Source organism: Aotus nancymaae, unplaced genomic scaffold (genome assembly GCF_030222135.1).
Source record: "Aotus nancymaae isolate 86718 unplaced genomic scaffold, 86718_ANA_hifiasm-v0.15.2.pri h1tg000028l, whole genome shotgun sequence".
NCBI classification, from domain to species: domain Eukaryota; kingdom Metazoa; phylum Chordata; class Mammalia; order Primates; family Aotidae; genus Aotus; species Aotus nancymaae.
The window spans coordinates 2,700,429-2,726,815 of NW_026988441.1; the positions used below are offsets into that span (position 1 = coordinate 2,700,429).

The window sequence follows — 26,387 nt, forward strand, 5'->3', positions numbered from 1 at the left end:
GCTACTGCTGTGTTCTCAGGGCAGAAGCTGAGTCTGTCAGATACATTACAGGAGAGTAGTATCTTCCATAATGGTGTTTAGGACTCTGTGGTGCATGAGTGGATAAACTGGAACCCAGGAGAGCTAGGATGGCAAAGTTGAAATCCATGAAAACTAGCAAGACAGATTCCTTACTGCTCACCCATGAGTCACGGCCATAAGATGTTTACGATTAAAGAAAGCAGCTCAGGCCAGGCGTGGTGGCTCACACCTGTAATCCCAGCACTTTGGGAGGCCGAGGCAGGTGGATCACAAGGTCAAGAGATCCAGACCATCCTGGTCAACATGGTGAAACACCGTCTCTACTAAAAATACAAAAAATTAGCTGGGCATGGTGGTACGTCCTGTAATCCCAGCTACTCAAGAGGCTGAGGCAGGAGAATTGCCTGAACCCAGGAGGCGGAGGTTGCGGTGAGCCGAGATCGCGCCATTGCACTCCAGCCTGGGTAACAAGAGCAAAACTCCATCTCCAAAAAAAAAGAAAGCAGCTTAATAATACCTGCAAGGACAAACTCCTACAGAAACACAGTGTCGAGATAACCCAACATCCCATGAGAATGTATGCTTTATAGATAGCAGGCTGGTCTGAAACTCCTGACCTCAGGTAATACGCCTTACTCTGCCTTCCAAACTGCTGGGATTAGAGGCGTGAGCCTCCACACCAGGCCAATAATAGCTTTAAAGCAACCAAGTACTAAGTTTTGTCACATTGTCAGCTACTGGCAGGTAGATATACCTTAGCTTTTTCATATACCCCTATGTAAAAGAAACTTGAAGAGGAGGCGTTCCCTCTGCTTTCTGAGGACACGTTACGGTGTAACGTAGCTTTCAATAAACTCTCCCTCTCCACTGCACTCAGACATTCGCCTGGAATTGGTTACTGCACATGATCCAAGAACTCTAACAGGGGGTGCCGATTGTGACTCCATTTCAGGCAACAAAACGACCAAACATTATACAAAAACAGTTTAATTCTCATAAAAGTAAGAATTTTGTGGGCCGGGCGTGGTAGCTCACACCTGTAATCCAAGCACTTTGGAGGCCAAGGCGGGCGGATCACCTGAGGTCGGGAGTTCAAGACCAGCCTGACCAACATGGTGAAACCCCATCAAAAAAAAAAAAAAAAAAGTAGGAATTTTGTAGTCCTCATCCACCACACCAAGCAGAGATCGATACAGTGGAGTCGCCGCTCATGAGAACCAAGGGGCTGGCAGCTGGGAAACACGGGTAGATGAAGGGTGAGGCGCTCAGCAGCCACCAACTGGGATTATTGAAAAGGGCAATGGGGTCTTGAAAGGTGGAGGACACGGTCTAAAACCATACAGAAGCGCAGAGCCACCGGGCCTGCGAGTTTCCCGTGACAAAGGTGAGACTCCCTGGCAACTGCACAAACTTGCGTGGAGATTTCAACATTACGAAGCACTCAGATTTTTGCTGTGGCTGGAATCAGGACTGGTGTGCTGTGGAAGGCAGGTTTGATGCACAAAGACAAAAATCTGGGCTTACCTGTGTCAGCCCCAGGCGCTGCCTGCAGAATAGCCTTGGGGGCCCTGGACCGTGTCTGGGCGGGTTCTGGGCGGCGGGCGGAGATTCAGCCAAAAGGGAAACTGTCGCTGAGGGGGCGGGACTTACGCAGGTGTTGGGGCGGGGCGAGAGGATGAAGGCCGCTGTTGGGGAGGGGACCCGGCCAGAGGTAGGGGCGTGGCCTGGAATGTGAGTGGGGCGTGGCAAGAGGAAGAAGGTTGTCTGGGAAACCAGGTCGGACATCGGAAGTGGTGTGGCCTAAGGTGTATCGTCCTCCTGGGGCGGAGAAGGGAAGGGGTGAGTTAATATATTGAGGGCGGAGCCTGGAGGGGGCAGGTCCAAACTCGTTCCTCAGCGGGGTCCCGGATATCGCCTGCTGTCATCCTCTCACCCGCCAGGACTGCATCCTCCGGGTTCTTTTTTATTTTTTAAAAATGGGGTTTCACCATGATGGCCAGGCTGGTCTTGAACTCCTGACCTCAGGTGATCCACCCACCTCGGCCTCCCAAAGTGCTAGGATTACAGGCTTGAGCCACCGCGCCCGGTCCCTCCGGGTTCTGATTGGTGGATTGTTTCTGATTTCCATGATACTACCCCTAATATCACAGGGATGCTTCTTGTCTGATTTAAGTTAACATTTCAAACAATCGAATGTAAAACGACATATTGTAGTAGGCCACCTCTACTGAACGCTGAATCGTTTTTCATTTTAAGTTGAAAATGTTTTTAATGCAAAGTGCCTTTGGTGAGCAGGTAGAGTCCCGCGTCCTGCAAGCAGAGTGAGCTCCCCTTCATCTGGGGCAGGCCGAAGAGAGGGCAGAAGACTCGGTAAAGGAGTGCAGTAGGGCGCTGGTTGCAGCTGGGACTTACAATTAGAATGGCTTATTAATCTAATCAAGGTCATGGGTTGTTTGAGTGGATAATGGAAACTAAAAGGTGACATGCAAAACTGCCCATTGCACACAAAAGGTGAAGGACAATTTCACATTTAATGGAACTCACATCAGGGCCCCGAGCAGTGGCTCACACCTGTAATCCCAGCACTTTGAGAGGACAAGGAGGGAAGATCGCTTGAGCCCAAGAGTTCTAGATCATCCTGGGCAACATAGTGAGACCTCGTCTCTACTAAAAATTACAAGGAATCTGCCAGGTGTGATGGGGCACGCCTGTAGTCACAGCTGCTGGGGCGCTGAGGTGGGAGGATGACTTAAGCCAGGGAGTTAGTTGGAGGCTGTAGTGAGGCCTGATCTCACCACCACACTGCAACCTGGGTGACAGAGCTTCACCCAGTCTCAAACAAACAAGCCAATAAATGAGAGATGTAATTCCTTCTTTGAAACTAAAGGAAGAGATTTTCTTTCCTTTCGTCTCTTTTCTTAGGACTCTTATTTAGAAAATTTGTAAATGCATTTTCTCTGTCTTCTGAGGTGGTAGTTTTTGTTTCTTTTGTTTGTTTGTTTGTTTTTTGAGACGGAGTTTTGCTCTTGTTGCTCAGGCTGGGGTGCGATGGCGCGATCTCGTTGCACTACAGCTTCAGTCTCCCCCGTTGAAGAGATTCTCCTGCCTCAACCTCTCCAGTAGCTAAGATTATAGGCATGCACCACAACGCCCAACTAATTTTTTTTTTTTTTTTTTTTTAAGACGGAGTTTCGCTCTTGTTACCCAGGCTGGAGTGCAATGGCGCGATCTCGGCTCACCGCAACCTCCGCCTCCTGGGTTCAGGCAATTCTCCTGCCTCAGCCTCCTGAGTAGCTGAGATTACAGGCACGCGCCACCATGCCCACCAAATTTTTTGTATTTTTAGTAGAGACGGGGTTTCACCATGTTGACGAGGATGGTCTCGATCTCCCGACCTCGTGATCCACCCGCGTTGGCCTCCCAAAGTGCTGGGATTACAGGCGCGAGCCACCGCGCCCGGCCCGGCTTTTTATTATTTTAATTATCCCCAAGCAGAGAGGCTTGGGGAGGAGCAGACATGCAGCATAGAGTTTGCTTTCAAGTGTTTAAGCCACAGCGTTTTTAAACATTTGATGAAAAAGCTGAACAAACATTTTTTGTGCTGCGTTTATTTTTGAAGATGACGCAGCTGGCAGAGCTTGTGTACCTTACTTAGCCTGCTGAGCATTTAACATACGGCTACAGCTACGGCTACGGGGCGAGTGCCCCTAATTCACAGACTTTTCCCCAGAGCGTTGCACTTTAGGCTGCTTTGCACTTCCTTGCCCACCTTAGGCTAATAAGGTTGGGGTTCACATGGACTGTTTTTTAGTCCTTTTCCTAGGGGACCAGGAAAGACAAGGAATTCCTTATTAACTGAGACATGCGAGGAGTAACGGGGAAGGGCAGGAGTAGGAAAAGCAGCAGCACAGAAGCAGCGGGCCACTTTCTGGGCACAGTTCCTCAGGCAGGTGACCATGGTGAGGAGGATTCTTAGGACCGGGCTGGAGCTGCCTGCAGCCACCCAGGGCCTCGGTGTGCACCTTTTGGCCTTTCCTCTGTTACCACAGACCCAAAAAGGGGCCACCTGCCCAGACTGCCAGTGACCAAATGGGCACTCCATGGCATCTTGGCAACTCTCCTGGCCCAGGCCTCTGTAGGCAGCAAGAAAGCCAGAGCTTTCTGGGATGAAACCCAGGAGGCAGCAGGCAACTTTCCCTTATACTCCAGGGAAGCAGAAAGACAAGGCCGGGAAGGCGGATGCAGGAAGTGGGAACTTGCATATTAGGAAGACAGTCATCCTCAGCCACCTTCCTTCCCTCCTGGAGGCTCCACTCCAGCAGCGAAGCGTGTGGAGGGGACACGGCCACTGGATTATATACATGTTTGCTGACCAGGGGTCTTATTAAAAACTGTTTCTTGGGCAGCCTTCAATTCTCTTAAGGGAGATGGAAGGTGCTGTTGGCTGAATGGTGCCAAAAAATGCAGGTCCCTTTAAGGGTGGAAAAAAAGAGGGCAATGGCTTTTCTATAGGGAGACAAAAAGTTTTGGGTCCATCATTAACCTCATTGAAAAAAATGTCTCCGTTATTCCTCATACAAGGGAATGAAGTGGAAAGAGAAGTTTCTCCCTGTTGTTCTGTTTTGTTTTCGTTTTTTCCTTTAAATCTCCTGAATTCCCTTCAGGTGGAGAAGACGAGCCTGTTGACTCGCCGCAATCTGTCAGATAAAGAGAATACAATGTAGAGCGTACCAGCGCCCAGGTGGTCAAAACAGTAACAGTAGTAAACGGACCTTGCTCATATCCTCTTTTTAGGCAGGCACCTACTTGCTCACAGAACTTTAAATCTAAGATTCCGTAGTTAGGAAACCAAGGGCATTCCTGCTGAATTAAGAGCATAACTTGTGTAGGGCTTCACGCTCTACGGTGCATTGGATAGAGTTACGTAGCTGCCCCACTGTTTTAAAAAATGCTTTCTGCGCTTTTTTTTTTTTTTTGAGACGGAGTTTCGCTCTTGTTACCCAGGCTGGAGTGCAATGGCGTGATCTCGGCTCACCGCAACCTCCATCTCCTGGGTTCAAGCAATTCTCCTACCTCAACCTCCCAAGTAGCTGGGACTATAGGTGTGCACCACGATGCCCAGCTAATTTTTTATATTTTTAGTAGAGACGGGGTTTCACCATGTTGACCAGGATGGTCTCGATCTCTTGACCTCATGATCCACCCATCTCGGCCTCCCAAAGTGCTGGGATTATAGACTTGAGCCACTGTGCCCGGCCTTCTCTGTCTTTTTCTATGAGTGTGAAACCTTAGTGTCTCTACCATGGAACGCTGATCCCATTCATTTGGAGTTGATGTTTCCAGGTGGCTATCTTCAAGCTTTGTGTTTAAATAAACTGTATACTTAATTATATATATATATCTTGTCTGTATGTGTGTTTGGATATATATATTATATATATATATGTAAATTTTGAGATGGATATTCACTTTTGTTGGCCAGGTTGGAGTGCAGTGGCACAATCTCAGCTCACCACAACCTCTGCCTTCCAGGTTCAACTGATTCTCCTGTCTCAGCCTCTTGAGTAGCTGGGACTATGGGTGAGTGCCACCACTTTTGGCTAATTTTTGTATCTTTAGTAGAGATGCGGATTTGCCATGTTGGCCAAGCTGGTCTTGAATTTCTGACGTCAGTTGATCTGCCCACCTTGGCCTCCTAAAGTGCTGGGATTACAGGCATGAGCCACTGGGCCTAACCTTAAGTTTTATTTATTATTTATTTTTGAGATGGAGTATCTCTCAGTTGCCCAAGCTGAAGTGCCCTGGTGTGATCTCGGCTCACTGCATCCTCCCCCTCCTGGATTGAAGCAATTCTTCTACCTCAGCCTCCTGAGTAGCTGTGGATGTGCCCCTCTAGGTTTTCACTTATAATCTCCTCAGTCAGTGCAGTTAATTCAAGTGTGTGTGATGTGATGTGACGTGTGCATGAGCGCATGGATGGATAAGCCTGTGGATTATGTAGAAGATGCATCATTTGAAATAAGTTTTATTTTTTATAGTGATTGAAATGATGTTGGGTATTTCCCATTATCCTCAGCTATCATAATTACTTAAAGACAAGAAGGCTTGGGCCAGGTGCAGTGGCTCACACCTTTAATCCCAGCGCTTTGGGAGTCTACAGTGGACAGATTACTTGAGAGCAGCCTGGCCCACATGGTGAAACCTCATGTCTACTAAAAATACAGAAATTATCTCATTGTGGTGACGGGCACCTATAATTTCAACTACTGGGAAGCTGAAGCAAGAGAACCATTTGAACCCGGGAGGCACAGGTTGCAGTGAGCTGAGATCACACCACTGCACTCCACCCTGGGTGACAGACTGAGACTCTGCCAAGAAACAAAAGCAAGAAGGGTGATAAAGGGTTGCATGCACGCCTGTGTGACTATTCAGTGACCTTGTACGGCGCTCCATGTTCCCAGCCTTGGACTTCTCTCACTTCTCTCCACTAGGTAAACCACTGTCAGTGTAGGTGTGAAGCTGTGAGTGTTACTTAGGGGGTGACATTCAAAGCTGAATCCCAGGCATCTGGATTCAGGGGTTTTGTTGACAGCTTTAGCTCTTTGATTTGTGGCCGCTTTCCCAGAGTGTGTATGAGGCAGTCCTCTCCAAGTCCAGATCTTTCCTCATGGGACAGTGTGTAAGTTTACGGCCGAGGACATGGGAAGCACGAAGAACAGAGTTTAGCACATGGGAAGAGTTCAAAACTGTCAGTCATTGCTACTGCTATGACAGTTTTTTTTTTTTTTTTTTGGAGACATAGTCTCGTTCTGTCACCCAGGCTAGAGCTCAGTGGCATGATCTCAGCTCACTGTAACCTCCACCTCCTGGGTGCAAGGAATTCTCTTCCTCAGCCTCCCAAGTAGCTGGGATTACAGGCACCCGCCACCATGCCTGGCTAATTTTTTGTATTTTTAGTAGAGATGGGGTTTCACCACCTTGACCAGGCAAGTTTAGAAATCCTGACCTCGTGTGCCACTGCTCCTGGCAATCATAACAGTTTTTTTTTTTTTTAATCATAACACCCTTCTACAATTATATCATGACACTTTTTAGATTCTGACTTTTTTCTTTTCTTTCTTTTTTTGACAGACTCTAATTCTTTCACCCAGGTAGAACGCAGTGGCACATTCTCAGCTCACTGCAACCTTTACCTCCCGTGTTCAAGCGATTGTCCTGCGTCAGCCTCACAAGTAGCTGGGACTACAGGCGCACACCACCATGCCCGGCTAATTTTCTGTATTTATACTAATGATGGGGTTTCATCGTGTTAGTCAGGGTGGTCTCGATCTTTTGACCTCGTGATCCACCTGCCTCGACCTCCCAAAGTGTTGGGATTACAGGCGTGAGCCACCACGCCCAGACTTTTTTTTTTTCTTTTCTTTTCTTTTTTTTTTTTTTAGATGAAGTTTGGCTCTTGTCGCCCAGGATGGGGCACAATGGTGCACTCTCGGATCACTGCATCCTCGGTTCAATTTTCCTGCCTCTGCCTTCCTAGTAGCTGGGATTACAAGCGCTCGCCATGTCCGGCTAATTTTTGTATTTTAGTGGACACGGGGTTTCACCACGTTGGCCAGGCTGGTATACAACTCCTGACCTCAGTTGATTTAGCAGCCTCAGCCTCACAAAGTGCTGAAATTACAGGCTTGAGCCACTGTGCCCGGCCCTGACTTTTTTATAAAGCCATTGGACTTTGTCGACTCTGAGACAGTACTTGTATTTTAGCTCATCTTGATAATGAATATCACGTGTTATGTTGAACAGACTATCTAACATATCTACGGAGAAACATTGTATTTAGTTTTTATTTGCAATTTTCTTTTTTTTTAGACAGAGTCGCTCTGTCACCTAGGCTGGGATGCAGTGGTGTGATCTCAGCTAACTGCAATTTCCTCCTGGGTTCACGAGATTCTCCTGCCTCAGCCTTCCGAGTAGCTGGTATTAGAGGCGAGTAACACTACGCCCGCCTAATTTTTTTGTATATTTACTAGAGACGGAGTTTCACCATGTTAGCAAACCTGGTCTCAAACTTCTGACCTCAGGTGATCCACCCAACTTGGCCTTCCAAAGTGCTGGGATTACAGGAGTTAGCCACTGCGTCCGGCCAACTAAAATTAATTTCAATAGCAAGGAATTTTCCTGGATGCAATTACTGCCCAAAGTTGACTAGTCAGGGAGGTGCTATTTCCGACTGCTGAGCTGCTCCAGCTTCACTAGCCAGTTTCCCCACCAAACCTGGAAAAAAAGGGCCGAGACTCAGATGGAGGAAAGTTCAAGCCCCGCCCCCTTGCCGCCCCCGGGCACCCCTCACAGCCAAAGCCTCTTCTAACCGGCGCCCCGCCCCTCGTCCTTCGCGCCCCGCCCCGGACTCGCTCAGACCCCGCCCTCTTCTACGTCTTTTTCCGGTTCGGCCTGGCCCCGCCCGCCTCGTGTGTCCGGCTGAGGCCTGGCTTCTGTCCTGCGCTGATTGGCACAGGCCCGGAAGTGGATGGCGTGGACTGAGGGTCACACCGTGGTGCGTAAATTTTGCTGTTTATTTTGTCTGCGCTTCCCAGGTCTCTGGTGCTTCTGTACTGGGGGCGTGGAGTCCTCACAGACCTGGATATTCCAGCCCCTCTTTGTCAACCCAGAGCAAATTGAGACGGCCGGTTGAGAGTCCGTGAGTCGCTTCCTTTTGAGGTTAAAGTCGTCCTGAGGCTGGTCCCGTCCCCGTTCTTTCCGCAATGGGCCTTGCAGACGTCTGTGGCGGAATTTTCATGCTCAAAACCCTTCCTGTCCCCTCCTTCCGTCTTGCGCTGTTTCAAGTCCTCACCCGCGATTTGGATTCCCGCCGTGGGCGTCTCTCAGCCTCGCTCTTGTGGGGCCCTGGAGCGCAGTGTGCAGCCCCAGTCCCGGGGAGGCGCGTCCTCGGCCCAGTCCTGGGATTTTTGCAGACCCCACCCCTTCCGAAGGCGCTGTCGTTCCCCACCTCCCTCCTCCTGTCGGGCCCTGCTGCTCCCCTGTTTCAATCCCTGGCAAACGTGCTCTTGCTGGAGGCAGCCCTCTTATCCCATCCTCGCCCTGTTTTACCAGAAGGTAGCCTTGAGTTTGAGATGACCAGGTTCGTGGCTGTTGAACGTAGGAAAAAAAAAAAAGAAAAAACACAAAATAACAAACGAATGAAGCGGCGAACGCAGAAAGTATTAATTAATTCAATTAAGAACGCACTCCACAGGGTGGGAGTGGGCCCTAGGGAGCATCTCCAGCGCCCCATTTGCAAAGTTTTGGGCGGTTAAAGTCTTTCTTTTGAAGTCCTATGGGCTACCCCTTATTTAGATAAAATATGTGGCCCTTGGCCAATGAAATGCTGAGGTGAATTGTCTCGAGGCCAGAATAAACCGGTCCCCTATTCAGCTGCTTGGCCGTGGCCACCGCTGGGCTCTTTCCCTTTACATGGGAGACTTGGTGGAAGGGGGAGGGCTGTAGGGAGAGTAGCCTTTGAATCTTTGTTACTCTGCGTGGGAAGGTGGGGTTTTTTCTTTTGGTCTAGATTCCCTGCCCCCAGACCCAGGACCCAGGAATTTCCTTCTTCATATTTTTATTGGAGATGGGTGTCACTCTATTACCCAGGCGAAAGAGCTGTGACAGAATCACAGCTCACTGCAGTGTCAGCCTGTGCTCAAGAGCTCCTCTGACCTCAGTCTCCAGAGTAGCTGAAACCACAGATGGGTACCACCACACCGAGCTAATTTTTGTGTTCTTGGTAGAGTCAGGCTTTCGTTATGTTTCCCAGACTGTTCTCCAACTCCAGGGCTGAAGCGATCCAGCCGCATAGGCCTCCCAAACTGCTGGGATTACAGTCATGAGCCACTATGCCCACCTTCTTTTTTCTTTTCTTTTTTTTCTTTTCTTTCTTTCTAGATGGAGTCTCACTCTGTCACCCAAGCTGGAGTGCAGTCCTGCGATCTCAGCTCGCTGCAACCTCCGCCTCCCAGGTTCAAGCAATTCTGCCTCAGCCTCCTAAGTAGCTGGGACTACAGATGTGTGCCACCATGGCCAGCTAATTTTTGTATTTTTAGTAGAGACTGGATTTTACAGTGTTGGTCAGGCTGGTCTCAAACTCCTGACCTCTGGATCCCCCACCTCGGTCTCCCAAAGTGTTGGGATTATAGGCGTTAGCCACCTGACCCAGCTTTTTTTTTTTTTTCGGTTTTTTGAGATGGTGTGTCACTCTGTCACACATACTTGAGTGCAGTGACAGGATCTTGGATCACTGCAACCTCTGCCTCCCAGGCCCAAGTGATCCTCCCTAGTTGGCCTCCCAAATAACTAGGATCACAGATGCACAGCACCACGCCTGCCTAATTTTTTGTACTTTTGTTAGAGATGGAGTTTCACCATGTTGCCAAGTTGATCTAAAACTCCTAGACTCAAGTGATCAGCTTGCTTCAGCCTCCCAAAGTGCTGGGATTATACTCGGAATTTTCCCCACGTGGCCAGTCCTGGAATTTTATAGAAGAGGATGACCATTGTTTTTGCTTTTTTTTTTCTTGAGGTGGAGTGTCACTCTGTCACTCAGGCTGTGATGCACTGGCACAATCTGGGATCACTGCAACCTCTGCCTCCCAGGCTCAAGTAATCTTCTTGCATCAGCCTCTCAAGTAGCTGGGACCACAGACGTGTACCATGATGCCTGGTTAACTTTGTATATTTTTGGTAGAGAAGGGGTTTCACCAAGTTGCCCAGGTTGGTTTCAAACTTCTGGGCCCAAGTGATCTGCCTGCCTCAACTTCTCAAAGTGCTTAGATTATAGGGGTGAGCTACCATTCCCTGGTGGTCTTGGAATTTTCTAGAGGTGGAAGACCAAGGCAGCCTATTGGCCCTTGCAGGCCATCACATGGGAATCAGCCACACCTCCTTCTTATCTCAGAGCTTCTCAGGATGACTTGGTGAATTGTCTCCCACTGTGAGCCTTCATGAGTCCACCTGTAACACAGAGGTGAGAAAGAAGACCGGAAAAGCTCAGAGTGACACTGACCCCTAAAATGACTAACAAAATAGAGTGTGTGGCTTTTCATTCAGGAGAGGGTAGTGCTCTTTTTTATGTATTTTTCCCTCCCTCCCTCCCTCCCTCCCTCTCTCCCTCTCTCCCTCTCTCCTTCTCTCCTTCCCTCTCTCTCTCCCCCACCTTCTCTCTCTCTTTCTCTTTCTCTCTTTCTTTCTTTCTTTCTGGTTGAGTTTTGCTCTGTTGCCCAGGCTGGAGTGCAGTGGCACCATCTTGGCTCATTGCAACCTCCACCTTGTTGGCTCAAGCAATTTTCCTGTCTTTGCCCCCTGAGTAGCTGGGATTACAGGCACCAACCATCGTGGCTGGCTAAGTTTTTTGTATTTTTAGTAGAGACGGGGTTTCATCGTGTTTGCCGGAATGATATCAATCTCCTGAGCTCGTGATCCACCCACCTCATCCTCCCAACGTCTTGGGATTACAGGTGTGAGCCACGGTGCCTTGCCAGTGCTCAGTTTTAACTCAAATTTTAAATAGATTCCAGTCCTCCAAAAATTAAAAAATAAAAAGCACAAGGAGGACAAAAACGGGATTAGACTCAAATCACCTTGAGCCTTATCGTGATGACATGTGCCCATGGTGATCGGGGTACAGCTTAATTTTACACATTTTAGGGAGACACGAGACCTCAATATATGTAAGAAGTACATTGGTTTGGTCTGGAAAGGCGGGACAACTTGAAGCAAAGGCAAAAAGACTTGAAGCAGGGAGGGGGCTTCCAGGTCACAAATAAGTGACACACAAATACCGACAGTGTCGCAGGTGATAGTGATCTGTGTGCAGTGCTGAGCATCAAGGCTCTGAGTCCTCTGTTTCTGAGGGCTGAGCTGAGCCTATGATCCACAGAGAGGGGAGGGGCTGTGCTCTGCTTGGGGTTTGGTCAGGGCTGGGTCTGGGCCCTGAAGGGGAGCTCAGTCCAGCCCAGCTCCCCACTGCTGCCTGGTGTGTGGGGCTTCTCCAGGAGGGGAGTGAGATCTGAAGACCAGGGTGAAACACACACTTGTAGGTGTTCCTGTGGGACTTTCTTCTCTCTGTATGATCTCTGGTGCAGTGGGCAGCAGAGGCCCGTCTTTCTACAGGGTGAGGTGTCCCCTCTCTATGTATTTTTGTCACAGCAAGGGAGTGAGTCATTTCTAACATTACGTCTTATATTTTTTTGATGTACAGGATTGATTTCTAAAGACTCAGGTGAGGAAGCAGCTCAGAAGAAGCAAGAAAAGGAGCCAGGCATGGCTCTTCCTCAGGTAAAGTGACACTCTTCGGTGGATTCATCTGTCTCTTTCCTTTCTGAAATGCCGGTATTGTAGTAGCCAGTCTGTTCTGGGTCTGAAATGTCCTGCCTGACACGTTGGCTCGCACTCACCCATGCCTTCCCTCAGTTCCTGTCATCTGCTCCGAGATTCCATCTCCTGTGACCCAGTGACATGAACTCAGGAAGAGGCTCCACTGGGCATGGTGATGGGAAGGGCTGACACCCAGACCTGGATGGACATGGGGTGTGGGCCTTGTGGTGTCAGTGCTGCTGGGCAACCTGGATGGTTCAGGGGCCACATCTGGATATCAGCTCTTTGTGACCAGATCAGAGAAACCACATTTGAAATGTAAGGTTTGAATGAAGCAACTGAGATTTAAATGAGGCAACTGAGGCTAGTTACTGGAATAAAGAAATTTAATCAGCTCCTGGGTGAGGTTCTACGGTCCGACAGGAGGGGCCGGAGAAGTCGCGCTTCTCTTTTTGGGGCGTGGGGTTTTATAGGGCGTAGAAGTAGCTGATTGACTACGGGGGAAACAAAGACAAGGTAGTTCTACTGGGTATTAAAAGACTGGGGATGGGTGAGGTGAACAAAGCGGGGGCATTTCCATTGGGTGTAAAGGGAGTGAGCACGGACGAGGGGCTGGCTGAGGACGTACAGGGGAGCTACCATAGGGCAGGTTCTTGGCGGACCTTTTCAGAATTTCTGGCGGGTGCAGGGCTGAGATTGGAATGCAGAAATGGGCAAGGGGGAGCCCGCATGGAGAGGGCAAATGCTGAGCAATGCGCTCAGAATGATGACGTAGTTTTTAGGCGCGGAGAGAGAAGGGCATGTCCATTCGGCTCCCAAGGAGGCACCGGCCTTACATGAAACACATAGGTTAATGTGCACAGATGTCTGGTGAATTCTGGAAAAGGAGACCAGTAAGGGGAGATATTTTGTATCTGATTTGGTAATGCATTGGAAGCTACACTAGTAGATCAACACGTCTTTGACTCCAAACTCTTTTCTTTCTCTTTTTGTTACCAGGAGAAGCTAACCTTTCAGGGTCATCGAAATGTTTTTAAGAGACAGGATCTTGGTTCTGGTGCGGTGGCTAAGGCCTGTAATCCCAGCACTTAGGGAGGAAGAGGTGGGTGGATTGCTTGAGCTCAGGAGTTCGTGACCAGCCAGGCCAATATGATGAAACCCCATTTCTACTAAAAATACAAAAATTAACTGGGTGTGGTGGTACATGTCTGTAATCTCAGCTACTTTGGAGGCTGAGGCAGGAGAATCACTTGAACCTAGGAGGTGGAGGTTACAGTGACCCAAGATTCTGCCATTGTACTCCAGTCTGCATGACAGAGTGAGACTTTCTCTAAAAAAATTTAAAAAAAAAGTAGAGAAGGTGTCGCTCTGTGGCTTACGTCTGAAGTACAATGGCACAATTCAGAGTTTACAGCAGTCTCAAACTCCTGTGCTCAAGTGATCCCCATTTTAGCCTCCCAAAGAGCTAGAATGATAGGCGTGAGTCACCACATGTGGCCAGTATTTATTTATTTATTTATTTTGAGATGAAGTTTTGCTCTTGTTACCCAGGCTGGAGTGCAATGGCGCAATCTCGGCTCACCACAACCTCCGCCTCCTGGGTTCAGGCAATTCTCCTGCCTCAGCCTCCTGAGTAGCTGGGATTACAGGCACGCGCCACCATGCCCGGCTAATTTTTTGTATTTTTAGTAGAGACGGGGTTTCACCATGTTGACCAGGATGGTCTCGATCTCTTGACCTCGTGATATCATCCGCCTCAGCCTCCCAAAGTGCTGGGATTACAGGCATGAGCCACCGTGCCCAGCTGCCAGTATTTATTTATTTATTTCTCTCTCTCTCTCTTTCTTTCTTTTTCTCTTTATATTTGTGAGTCTCACTCTGTCACCCAAGTTGAAGTGCAGTGTTGTGATCTCAGCTGACTGCCACCTCTGCCTCCTGGGTTCAAGCTATTCTTCTACCTCAGCCTCCTGAGTAGCTGGGATTAGAGGCATTCACCAATATACAGGCTAATTTTGTAATTTTAGTAGAGTTGGAGTTTCACCATGTTGGCCAGGCCAGTCTTGAACTCTTCACTTTGTGATGTGCCGGCCTTGGCCTCCCAAAGTGCTGGGATAGCAGGCATGAGCCACCATGCCCGGCCCAGCATTTTCTTCTTATTTGTATATTTTTCATATTGTCCATGAAATCAAGACTTCCACAGTGACTTAGGGGATCTTAAAATGTTTGATGAAAAAGTGCAGTAAAATGCAACTATAGAGAAAAAAGTTCAAAAATAACCTTAGTTGGGTTTGTCAGAACAGTCTTTGATGAAATGGTTACTTAATTTCTCTTTTCTCATTTTCTCTCATTCTCTTAACTCATTCCTCCATAATGTTTTGTTGAAATGTGTTTTTCATTTTAGGGATGCTTGACTTTCAGGGATGTGTCTATAGAATTCTCATTGGAGGAGTGGAAATGCCTGACCCCTGCGCAGAGGGCTTTATACAGGGAAGTGATGTTGGAGAACTACAGGAACCTGGAGTCTGTGGGTGAGGAAAACGTCCCTCCAGACATGAGGAATCTGCCCTTGTCTATCTTGGCTTTTTCTGATTTTGTATTTTCTGTTGTGATTTTGCTTTATACAGGCTCTTTTTTTTTTTTTTTTCTTGAGATGGAATTTTGCTCTTGTTGCCCAGGCTGGAGAGCAATGGTGCAATCTCGTCTCACTGCAACCTCTATCTCCCTGGTTGAAGCGATGCTCCTGCCTCAGCCTCCTAAGTAGCTGGGATTACAGGCATGGAATACCATGCCTGGCAAATTTTTGTATTTTCAGTAGACAGAGTTTCATTATGTTGGCCAGGCTGGTCTCAAACTCCTGACCTGAGGTCACCCACCTCGACGTCTCAACATGCTGGGATTACAGGCCTGAGTCACCACGCCCAGCCTATAGAACATATTTCTGATGAAACATTTTGGTTGAGTTGATGTCTTTATGAGGATATGAGGGCCTGGCCTTTGCTAGTCTGTCACCTTCACTTTTCATCTCTCATTTATTCCAGAGACTGTGTTTAAAATCTAGAGGTATGATTTCAAATAATATGGGATCCAGGAAATGAGACACCATTGTTTTTGTATAAGGAAGGAGATTTACCCTTTGATTTTCATGTGACAAACATTTTAGTCAGCACATTATTGTTTTTCTTCACTAATGTAACCGATCACATGCGTAGACAAAAATCTCCAGCCGGCCCTGCTTCTTTCTTTCTTTCTTTTTTTTGAGATGCAGCCCTGCTCTGACACCCAGGCTGGAGTGCAGTGGCGTGATCTCGTCTCACTGAAGCCTCCATTTTCCAGGTTCCAGAAATTCTCCTACCTCAGCTTCCTGAATAGCGGGGATTACAGGTGCACATCACCATGCCCAGCTAATGTTTTGTATTTTTGTACTAGAAATGGGGTTTGCCCATCCCGGCCAGGCTGGTCTCAAACTCCTGACCTCAGGATCTATCTGCCTCCACCCACCAAAGTGCTGGGGTTACAGGCTGGAATACATTGCGACTGGCCTGACTCTGTTTTCACAAACACATCTGTGTGTACTCAGCCAGGGGATCACTCCTCACCCCCACAGTCTCCTACATTGCTGTACTCTGTTTCAGACAGTTTACTTGTTTTTTCTGGTGTGTACACAGTGCTGGAATGTACATGGGATTTTGTTGAGTCTATGCCTGAAACTGAAATCAGAGGCCGTGTAATTGAAGAGATGTAAAACTGCCTTCCCCTGAGGTCACTGCTGCTGCTGTTCTGGCTCTCCTTCCTTCTTGTCCCTGCCCATATTGTAATTTGTGCATTTAACCTTGGGTCAACATTTTACCGTTTGCTAAATTAGTTCCACTTCCCTCCAAGCTCAAAATTTGGTCTATGCTGGTGGGATTATATTCCCACAGACGAGCCTGCACACAGTTCCCTCCTGCATGCCCATTACTTCTGCCCTCCACCCTTGCCCTTCCTTTCCTGGCCTTGCCTCACATGCTACATTGATCTGGATGCAAAATGCTGCTGCTTTCCAGCCTGTTGATTTGTAATCTGAATACCCCAGTTTCCATATGAGCCCCTCCCCTCCAACACAACTCTCACTGAGTAAGTCAAGACCTTATACATCCACTGGACGTAATTATAGGAGGCTGCCTAAATCAATGTGTGTGGGGGCCTGATGACTCAGCACTTTCTCCATGAGCAATGGCTCAGCATCACTGTCAGCAGCACAGCTCAGCCCTTGTATCCGCCTTGATGTATTTCTTCCTGTCTCCTTGTATTTTCTGTGACTGGTCATTTTCTGTACTGCCTGGGTGACTGTTATGCTTAAGAACATGTCGTGGGATCCTTCAGGCCCAGGATCAAGTTTTGTCCCTCACTTACCAGATGTGCAAAGTGGGTCAAGTAAATGAATAGTGTGGGGCCGCTGTCCTTATTTGAGAAGTAATAGTTTGTCTCCAGGTTTTTTTTCTGTTTTGTTTTGTTTTTTGAGATGGAGTTTTTCTGTTGTTGCGCAGGTTGGAGTGCAGTTGCACAATCTCTGCTCACCGCAATCTCCGCTTCCCAGATTCAATCAATTATCATGCTTGAGGCTCTCAAGTGGCTGCGATTACAGGCATGCACCACCACACCTGGCTGATTTTGTATTTTTAGTAGAGACGTGGTTTCTCCATGTTGATCACGCTGGTTTTGAACGCCCTATCTCAGGTGATCCACCCACCACGGCATTTGAAAGTGTTGAGATTACAGGCATGAGCCACCATGCCTGGCTGCCTCCAGGTTTTTTGTTGTTTTTTTTTTTGAGACGGAGTTTCGCTCTTGATACCCAGGCTGGAGCGCAATGGCGCGATCTCGGCTCACCGCAATCTCCGCCTCCTGGGTTCAGGCAATTCTCCTGCCTCAGCCTCCTGAGTAGCTGGGATTACAGGCACGCGCCACTGTGCCCAGCTAATTTTTTGTATTAGTAGAGACGGGGTTTCACCATGTTGACCAAGATGGTCTCGATCTCTTGACCTTGTGATCCACCCGCCTCGGCCTCCCAAAGTGCTGGGATTACAGGCTTGAGCCACCGCGCCCGGCCTGTTTTTTTTTTTTTTTGAGACAGAGTTTTGCTCTTGTTACCCAGACTGGCGCGATCTCGGCTCACCGCAACCTCCGCCTCCTGGGTTCAGGCAATTCTCCTGCCTCAGTTTCCTGACTAGCTGGGATTACAGGCACGCGCCACCATGCCCAGCTAATTTTTTGTATTCTTTAGTAGAGACGGTGTTTCACCACGTTGACCAGGATGGTCTCGATCTGTTGACCTCGTGATCCACCCGCCTCGCCCTCCCAAAGTGCTGGGATTACAGTTGTGAGCCACCGCGCCCGGCCAGCCTCCAGGTTTTTAAAATATGTTAATTAGATGTCTTCACGTACTGAAAGTTTTATAGTACAGACTCTAAACTTTCTTTGTTTAATAAGATTTTTCAGCCTTAGGTGATGTTGATGATGAGATACCCCTTTTTTTGTGTTAGTCATTTTGCTTTCATGTCAGAAATAGCTTAGACTGGCTGGCCATGGTGGCTCATGCCTCTAATCCCAGCACTTTGCAAGGCCGAGATGGTTGGGTTGCTTCAGATTAGTAGATTGAGACCAGTCGGGCCAACACACTGAAACCTTGAATCTACTAAATACAAAAAATTGGCTGGGTGCATTGGCTCACACCTAAAATCTCAGCGCTTTGGTAGGCCAAGACAGGCAGATAACCTGTGGTCAGGAGTTTGAGACCAGCCTTGCCAACATGGTCAAACCCTGTCTCTACTAAAACTACACAAATTAGCTTGGTGTGGTGGCATGCACTTGTAATCCCAGCTACTTGGGAGGCTGAGGCCAAAGAATTACTAGATCCCAGGAGACAAAGGTTGCCGTGAGCCAAGATCATGCCACTGCAGTCCAGGGTTGATGACAGAGCGAGACTGTGACACACACACAAACTCACACACTTAGCCAGGCTGTGTGTGACTCCCAGGCTGTGTGTAGGATTACCACCTACTTGGGAGTCTGCTATGCGAGAATCTCTTTAGGCAGGAGAATCACACTATTACACTCCAGTCTGGGTTATAGAGCATGATTCAGTCTCAAAACAACAACAACAAAAAAAAAGAATAGCTTAAACTGGGAAGCTTAAGACACAGATTTATTTCTTTTGAATTTAGAAAGTGGGAAATCCAAGAGCAAGGTGCAATCAAATTGGTTTCTGGTGAGAGACTTCTTTCTGATTTAGCCCAAGCATCTTCTTGCTGTTTTGTCATAGTGGAAAAAAAAAAATAGGCAACAAGCTCTTTAATGTCTTTTTTTATATATAGAATAGCACTAGTCCTGGCCAGGAGCCGTGGAGTTCATATTTTGTAGATATCTCTTCCAAATGCCTAAGGAAGAAGTTTTTATCAACAGGGCAAGGTAATACAGAATGGTTTTACACAGGGACATTGAGAAGAGATGAAAATCATCACATTGGAGATTTCTGCTTCCAGAAAATTGAGAAACATAGTCATGACTTTGACTTTGAGTGGCAAGAAGATGAAAGAAATAACCGTGAAGCACCCAGGACAGAAATCAAAAAGCTGACTGGTAATACAGACCGATATGATGAAAGACATGCTGGAAACAAGCCTATTGAAGATAAACTTGGATTAAGCTTTCATTCACATCTGTCTGAACTCCACATTTTTCAGACTGAAGGGAATGTTGGTAATCAAGTTGAGAAGTCTATCAATGATGCTTCCTTAGTTTCAAAATCCCAAATAATTTTTTTATATAGCCAAAACCCAAATTTATAATAACCATGACAATAATTTCCTCCATTCTTCATTACTTGCACAGAAAAAGGAAGTACACATGAGAGAAAAATCTTTCCAATGTCATCAGAATGGGAAAGCCTTTAAATTGTAGCTCATTCTTTTAATTAATTTTTAATTTTTTTATTTTTATTTTTCCTTTTTCAGACAACGGCAACCTCAATTGTAGCTCATTCTTAAGGAAATATCAAATAAGTCATTTAGGAAACAAACAATATGAATGTGATGTGTGTGGCAGGGTCTTTAATGAGAAGCGATATCTTGTACGCCATCGTAGATGTCACACTGGTGAGAAACCTTACAAGTGTAATGAGTGTGGCAAGTCCTTCAGTCACAAGTCATGCGTTCTACGCCATCGCAGAGTTCATACAGGAGAGAAACCTTACAAGTGCCATGAGTGTGGCAAGACCTTCAGTCAGATGTCATCCCTTACATGCCATCGTAGACTTCATACTGGAGAGAAACCTTACAAGTGTAATGAGTGTGGCAAGACCTTTAGTCAGGTATCATCCCTTAACTGCCATCGCAGACTTCATACTTTAGAGAAACCTTACAAGTGTCATGAGTGTGTCAATACCTTCAGTGTGATGTCATCTCTTCTACGCCATCACAGAGTTCATACTGGAGAGAAACCTCACAAGTGTAATGAGTGTGGCAAGACCTTCAGTCAGATGTCATCCCTTACCTGCCATCATAGACTTCATACTGGAGAGAAACCTTACAAGTGTCATGAATGTGGCAAGACCTTCAGTCAAAAGTCATCCCTTACATGCCATCGTAGACTTCATACTGGAGAGACACCTTACAAGTGCAATGAGTGTAGCAAGACCTTCAGTCGAAAGTCATATCTTACATGCCATCATAGACTTCATACTGGAGAGAAACCTTACAAATGTAAGGTTTGTGACAAGGCTTTCGGGCGTGATTCACACCTGGCACAACATACTAGAATTCACACTGGAGACAATCCTTACAAGTGTATTGAATGTGGCAAAACCTTCAGTAGTAATTCCTCACTTGTAATTCATGAGGTAATTCATACAGGAGAGAAACCTTACAAGTGTAATAAGTGTGGCAAGACCTTCAGTCAAAAGTCAACCCTTACATGCCATCATAGACTTCATACTGGAGAAAAACCTTACAAATGTAAGGTTTGTGACAAGGCTTTCAGACAAGATTCACACCTTACACGACATACTAGAATTCACACTGGAGAGAAACCTTACAAGTGTAATGAGTGTGGCAAGACCTTTAGTCGAAATTCATCACTTGTAATTCATGAGGCAATTCATACTGGAGAGAAACCGTACAAGTGTAATGAATGTGGCAAGGTTTTTAATCGCAAAGCATACCTCATATGTCATCATAGACTTCATACTGGAGAGAAACCTTACAAGTGTCATGAGTGTGGCAAGACCTTCAGTCAGGTGTCATCCCTTACATGCCATCGTAGACTTCATACTGGAGAGAAACCCTACAAGTGTAATGAGTGTGGAAAGACCTTCCATCAAATGTCATCCCTTACATATCATCATAGACTTCATACTGGAGAGAAACCTTACAAGTGTAATGAATGTGGCAAGACCTTCAGTCAAAAGTCATCCCTTACATGCCATCGTAGACTTCATACGGGAGAGAAACCTTACAAATGTAAGGTTTGTGACAAGGCTTTTGGTCATAATTCACACCTGGCACAACATACTAGAATTCACAGTGGAGATAAAACCTAAAAATGTAAATAGTGTGGCAAGACCTCCAGTCAGGTGTCATCCCTTACATCCCATAGACTTCATACTGGAGGGAAATCTTCCAAGTGTAATAAGTGTGGCAAAGCCTTTAGTTCACAGTCATCACTTACTCAACATCAAGCAATTCATTGTATAGAAACTTTACAAATTTATTGATTGTCATGGAGTCTTCAGTAATGCTACAACTATTGCAAATCATTGGAGAATCCATAATGTAGAGAGATCTTACAGGTGTAGTAAATGTGACAAGTGTTTTCGATATTTTTCATACCTTGCAGTTAATTGGCAAAGCCATATTGGAGAGAAACATTACAAGTGTAATGAGTGTGGCAAGACCTTCAGTCACACGTCATCCCTTTTATGCCATTATAGACTTTATATGCCCTTTTATGCCATTATAGTAGACTCATTACACAAGTGTAATGAGTGTGGCAAGATCTTCAGTCACAATTCATCTCTTGTACTTCATAGGGCAATTCATACTGGAGAGAAACCTCACCTTTGTAATGAGTGTAGCAAAACCTTTGGTCGCAATTCAGCCCTTGTAATTCATTTGCAGTTCATACTGGAGAGGAACCTTACAAGTGTAATGAATGTGGCAAGGTGTTTAAACAACCATCAAGACTTGTACATCATCACAGACTTCATACTGGAGAGAAACCTTACTGGTGTAATGAATGTGGCAAGATTTTTAACCAACAACCAGCCCTTGCACATCATCAAAGACCTTATACTGGAGAGAAACCTTACAAGTGTAAAAAATGTGACAAAGTTTTCACTCACAAATCACACCTTCAGATGCATAAGAGAAGTCATACTGAAGAGAAAGTTTACAAATGTAAGGTTTGTGACAAGGCTTTCATGTGTAATTTGTAGCTGGCAAAACATACTAGAATTCACACTGGAAACAATCCTTACAAGTGTAAAATTAGTGTAGCAAGACCATCAGTCAAACTTTAGCTCTTAATTCGTAAGGCAATTCATACTGGAGAGAAACCTTACAAGTGTAATGAATGTGGCAAGGTTTTTAATCAAAAATCAAATCTTGTTCATCATTATAGACTTCATACTGGAGAGAAACCTTACAAATGTGTAGAATGTGACAACATTTTTAGTCCCAAATCACACCTTGAAAGACACAGGGTAAATCATACTGAACAGAAGCCATAGACATCTGAGATTTATGACAAGGCTTTTGGGCATGATTCACACCTGGCATAACATACTAGAATTCACACTGGAGAGAAAACTTACACGGGTAATGAGTGTGGCCAAGCCTTTAGTGGACAATCAATCAACACTTATTCATCATCAAGCAATCCATGGTATAGGGAAACTTTAGTAATGTAAAGATTGTTACAAAGTCTTGAGTAATGCTACAACCATTGCAAATCATTGGAGATTTCATCATGAAAAGATATCTTACAAGTGTGATAAATGTGGCAGAATTTTTGAACATCGTTCATACCTTTCAGTTTATCAGCCAACTCATGCTGGAGGGAAAACTTACAAATGTCATGATTGTGGCAAAGTCTTCAGTCATACTTGACCTTATGCAAAACATAGGAGAATTTATACAGGAGAGAAACCTCACCAGTGTGATCATGGTGGCAAAGCTTTACTTCACATTCACACATCATTAGACGTCAGAGAATCCATACTGGACAGAAATCTTACAAATGTCCTAAGTGTGGCATGGTCTAGTCCGAGGTCACTCCTTGCAGAACATGAGAAAATTCATTCTGGAGATAATTGTTCAAAATGCATTGAATAAGCAGCCATCAAGAATTAATTGACATTAGAGTCAGTTCAGCATCGACTTGAGTTTGAGTTGACTTAACATTGAGTTCAAGCATTAATTGACATTAAAGTGTTTATATTAAGAAGGTAGAGCCAGGCAGGGTGGCTCACACCTGTAATCCCAGCACTGTGGGAGGCCAAGATGGGTAGGTCGCTTAAGGTCAGGAGATTTGGACCAGCCTGTCCCAACAGATGTGAGCCCCTTTTCCCAGCCTGTTTTTTTGTTTTGTTTTGTTTTGTTTTGTTTTTATTTAACAAAACTGATAGGGGGTTTTATGGGTATTGTGTTGAATCTAAATCACATTGGTTAATATAATCATTTCACAACATTTTTCCAATCCATCAATATGAGTTGTGTGTCTATTTGTTTTTAATCATTTTGATCAATGTTTGTAGATGTCAAGGTAGAAACTTCTCACCTTTTAACCTTTATTCCTAAGTATTTCTTATTTTAAGTTCTCTAGCAAGTGGAAATATTTTCTTAATTTTCTCTTAAAATTGTTTATTGTAGATGTATGGAAATTAAACTACATTTTTGTGCTGCTACTGTATTCTGCAAATACACTGAATGTGTTTCTTATTTCCAGTAGAATTTTGGTTGACTCTGTAATTTTCTACAGAGAAGATCATGTCATCTCCAAACAAATATATTTGTACTTGTTTCTGATTTGGATGAGTTTTATTTCTTTTGCTATGTAATTGCTCTGCCTAGGACAACAGCATTTATTGAATGGAAGGAGTGAGAGCATTCTTGCACCATGCGAGATTCTACAGGAAATGCATTCCATCATTTTTTTGATTGGTTATTTCTGCTGTGGTCATTTCATGGATGGTCTTTATATTATTGAGGGAAATTTTCTTCACTAGTTTGTTTAGGATTTCTATGATGACTGTATGTGGAATTTTGAGAAATGCTTCTTTCCCATCTATTGAGTTGATGTGTTTTTCATCTTCCAGTCTGTTCAAGTGGTATATCACGTTGATTTGCTTGAATATGTTGAACCATCCTTGCATCCCAGAAATAACTGACACTTAAATATCCACAATCCTTTTTATATCCTCTTGAATACAGGTTTTTAGTACAAGAGGTCTTCAAAAAAATTATAAAAAAATATGTAATGGTCGGGCGTAGTGGCTCACATCTGTAATCTCAGCACTTTGAGAGGCTGAGGCGGGCAGATCATGAGGTCAGCAGATCGAGGACATCCTGGCCAACATGGAGAAGCCCCGTCTCTAATCAAAAAAAAAAAAATTATGAGAAAATTATGCCTAAATTTCACACTTTAGCACCTAAACTGATAGAAATTTGTTACAGCATGTCTAAACAGGCTCTACTTTGAGCCACTCGGAAGGATAAGACATGAGTTTGAGAAGAGACTCTGTCAAAGCAGTACAATTTGTGCTAAACTTGAAACAAGAAGAAACATCAAATTTACAATGAGAGCAGATGCAGTGGCTCAGGCCTGTGACCCCAGCACTTTCAGAGGCTGAAACGTGGGTCACGTGAGCCCAGGTATTCAAGGGCAGCCTGGGCAACATGGTGAAATCCCCTTCTCTACAAGAAATACAAACGTTAGGTGGGCATGGTGGCACATGCTGCAGACACAGCTACTGTGGAGTCTGTGGTGGGAGGATGGCTTGATTCTGGGCAGTCACAGCTGCAGTGAGATGTGATCACGCCACTGCCCTTCAGTGTGGGTGATGGAGTGAGATAGTGTCTCAAAATAAGAATACTTAACAGTAAAGATTGGGTAAAGAACAAAATCATTGAAGCTGTATGAAAAGTTTATGGGGACGATGGGCAAAAGAAATCAGCTGTGTGTAAAAGGATACCTCATTTCGCGTTGGGAGAAGACAATGTTTGAAGCGATGCAGAGTGGCAGGCAGATCATCCACATCAGTTTGACAGAAAACAAATTAATCTTGTTCCTGCCGCAATGAAGAGGACTGACAGGTAACAGCAGAAACAATAGGAGTTTCAGACCAGCCTGGTTAACATGGAGAAACCTCTTCTTTACTAAAAATACAAATATCAGCCGGGCATGGTAGTGGGTGCCTGGAATCCCAGCTACTCAGGAGACTGAGGCAGGAGAATCACCTAAACCCTGAGGAGGATGTTGCAGTTAGCCGAGACGACGCCATTGCACTTTATTCTGGGCAACAAGAGCAGAACTCCAACAGAAGAAAAAAAAAGATGGGAAGCCCCTTCTCTTCATTCCTCTGCCATCATGGTGTGTACTTGACTCCGCTTCTTACCGTGTCTTCTCACAAGACTTTCATGATTAAGTGATTCCTGGCCAAGAAACAAAAGCAAAATTGTCCCATTCCCCAGTGGATTCAGATGAAAACTGGTATTTATTTATTTTTGAAGATGACGCAGCTGGCAGAGCTTGTGTACCTTACTTAGCCTGCTGAGCATTTAACATATGGCTACAGCTACAGCTACGGGGCGAGTGCCCCTAATTCACAGACTTTTCCCCAGAGCGTTGCACTTTAGGCTGCTTTGCACTTCCTTGCCCACCTTAGGCTAATAAGGTTGGGGTTCACATGGACTGTTTTTTAGCCCTTTTCCTAGGGGACCAGGAAAGACAAGGAATTCCTTATTAACTGAGACATGCGAGGAGTAACAGGGAAGGGCAGGAGTAGGAAAAGCAGCAGCACAGAAGCAGCGGGCCACTTTCTGGGCACAGTTCCTCAGGCACGTGACCATGGTGAGGAGGATTCTTAGGACCGGGCTGGAGCTGCCTGCAGCCACCCAGGGGCTCGGTGTGCACCTTTTGGCCTTTCCTCTGTTACCACAGACCCAAAAAGGGGCCACCTGCCCAGACTGCCAGTGACCAAATGGGCACTCCATGGCATCTTGGCAACTCTCCTGGCCCAGGCCTCTGTAGGCAGCAAGAAAGCCAGAGCTTTCTGGGATGAAACCCAGGAGGCAGCAGGCAACTTTCCCTTATACTCCAGGGAAGCAGAAAGACAAGGCCGGGAAGGCGGATGCAGGAAGTGGGAACTTGCATATTAGGAAGACAGTCATCCTCAGCCACCTTCCTTCCCTCCTGGAGGCTCCACTCCAGCAGCGAAGCGTGTGGAAGGGGATGCGGCCACCTGATTATATAGATGTTTGCTGACCAGGGGTCTTATCCAAGAACCATCCCTGCGGTCCAGCACAGCCTTACCCCATGCCAGTATCATGTGATGGTCCCCTGCACTGGTCCCCTAAACCCCTCTTGGATTAAGAAAGACTGAAGACCAGCCCCTTTTCTAGGGAATTACTTTCCTCCTCCCTGTGTCGGCCGGGGCTTTTGGGACACTGTGTGATTTCTCAGTGATTTCCTACAGTGTTGTTCCCTCCCTCAAGGCTGGGAGGAGATAACTACCAACCCAGGAAATTTCCATATATTTTTATGACTGAAGCTAAAAAAAAAAAAAGAGTACTGTCTTTTGGGCAACCTTCAGTTCTCTTAGGGGCAATGGGAGGCAGCGTTGGCTGAATGGGGCCAGTGAATGCAGGTCCCTTTAAGCATGTGGGAAGAGAGGGCAATGGCTTTTCTTTTTGTTTTTTTTTGAGACTGAGTCTTGCTCTGTCATCAGGCTGGAGTGCAGTGACACT

At 46.0% G+C, this 26,387-nt stretch overlaps 1 protein-coding gene, 1 long non-coding RNA gene and 1 pseudogene across 3 annotated transcripts; all 3 read left to right on the forward strand.

Moving 5' to 3' along the window:
• Positions 1 to 8,535: 8,535 nt before the first annotated feature.
• On the forward strand, positions 8,536 to 12,552 carry LOC110567303 (uncharacterized). Of its 2 annotated transcripts, none has more exons than XR_002477738.2 (3): positions 8,536 to 8,575; positions 9,961 to 11,038; positions 12,272 to 12,552. It is a non-coding gene; the product is annotated as an uncharacterized LOC110567303 (long non-coding RNA). The 2 variants fall into 2 exon arrangements; XR_010344209.1 differs by having other exon boundaries at positions 8,549 to 8,719.
• A 1,950-nt stretch (positions 12,553 to 14,502) lies between these two features.
• On the forward strand, positions 14,503 to 23,511 carry LOC105734488 (zinc finger protein 845-like). The gene is made up of 2 exons (XM_064380902.1): positions 14,503 to 14,915; positions 19,380 to 23,511. Exons 1-2 carry the CDS (start codon positions 14,882 to 14,884, stop codon positions 20,960 to 20,962), a joined length of 1,617 nt encoding a protein of 538 aa, XP_064236972.1. The 5' UTR covers positions 14,503 to 14,881; the 3' UTR covers positions 20,963 to 23,511.
• LOC135276642 (putative protein ZNF321) lies at positions 16,783 to 19,436 on the forward strand (annotated as a pseudogene).
• Positions 23,512 to 26,387: the final 2,876 nt, after the last annotated feature.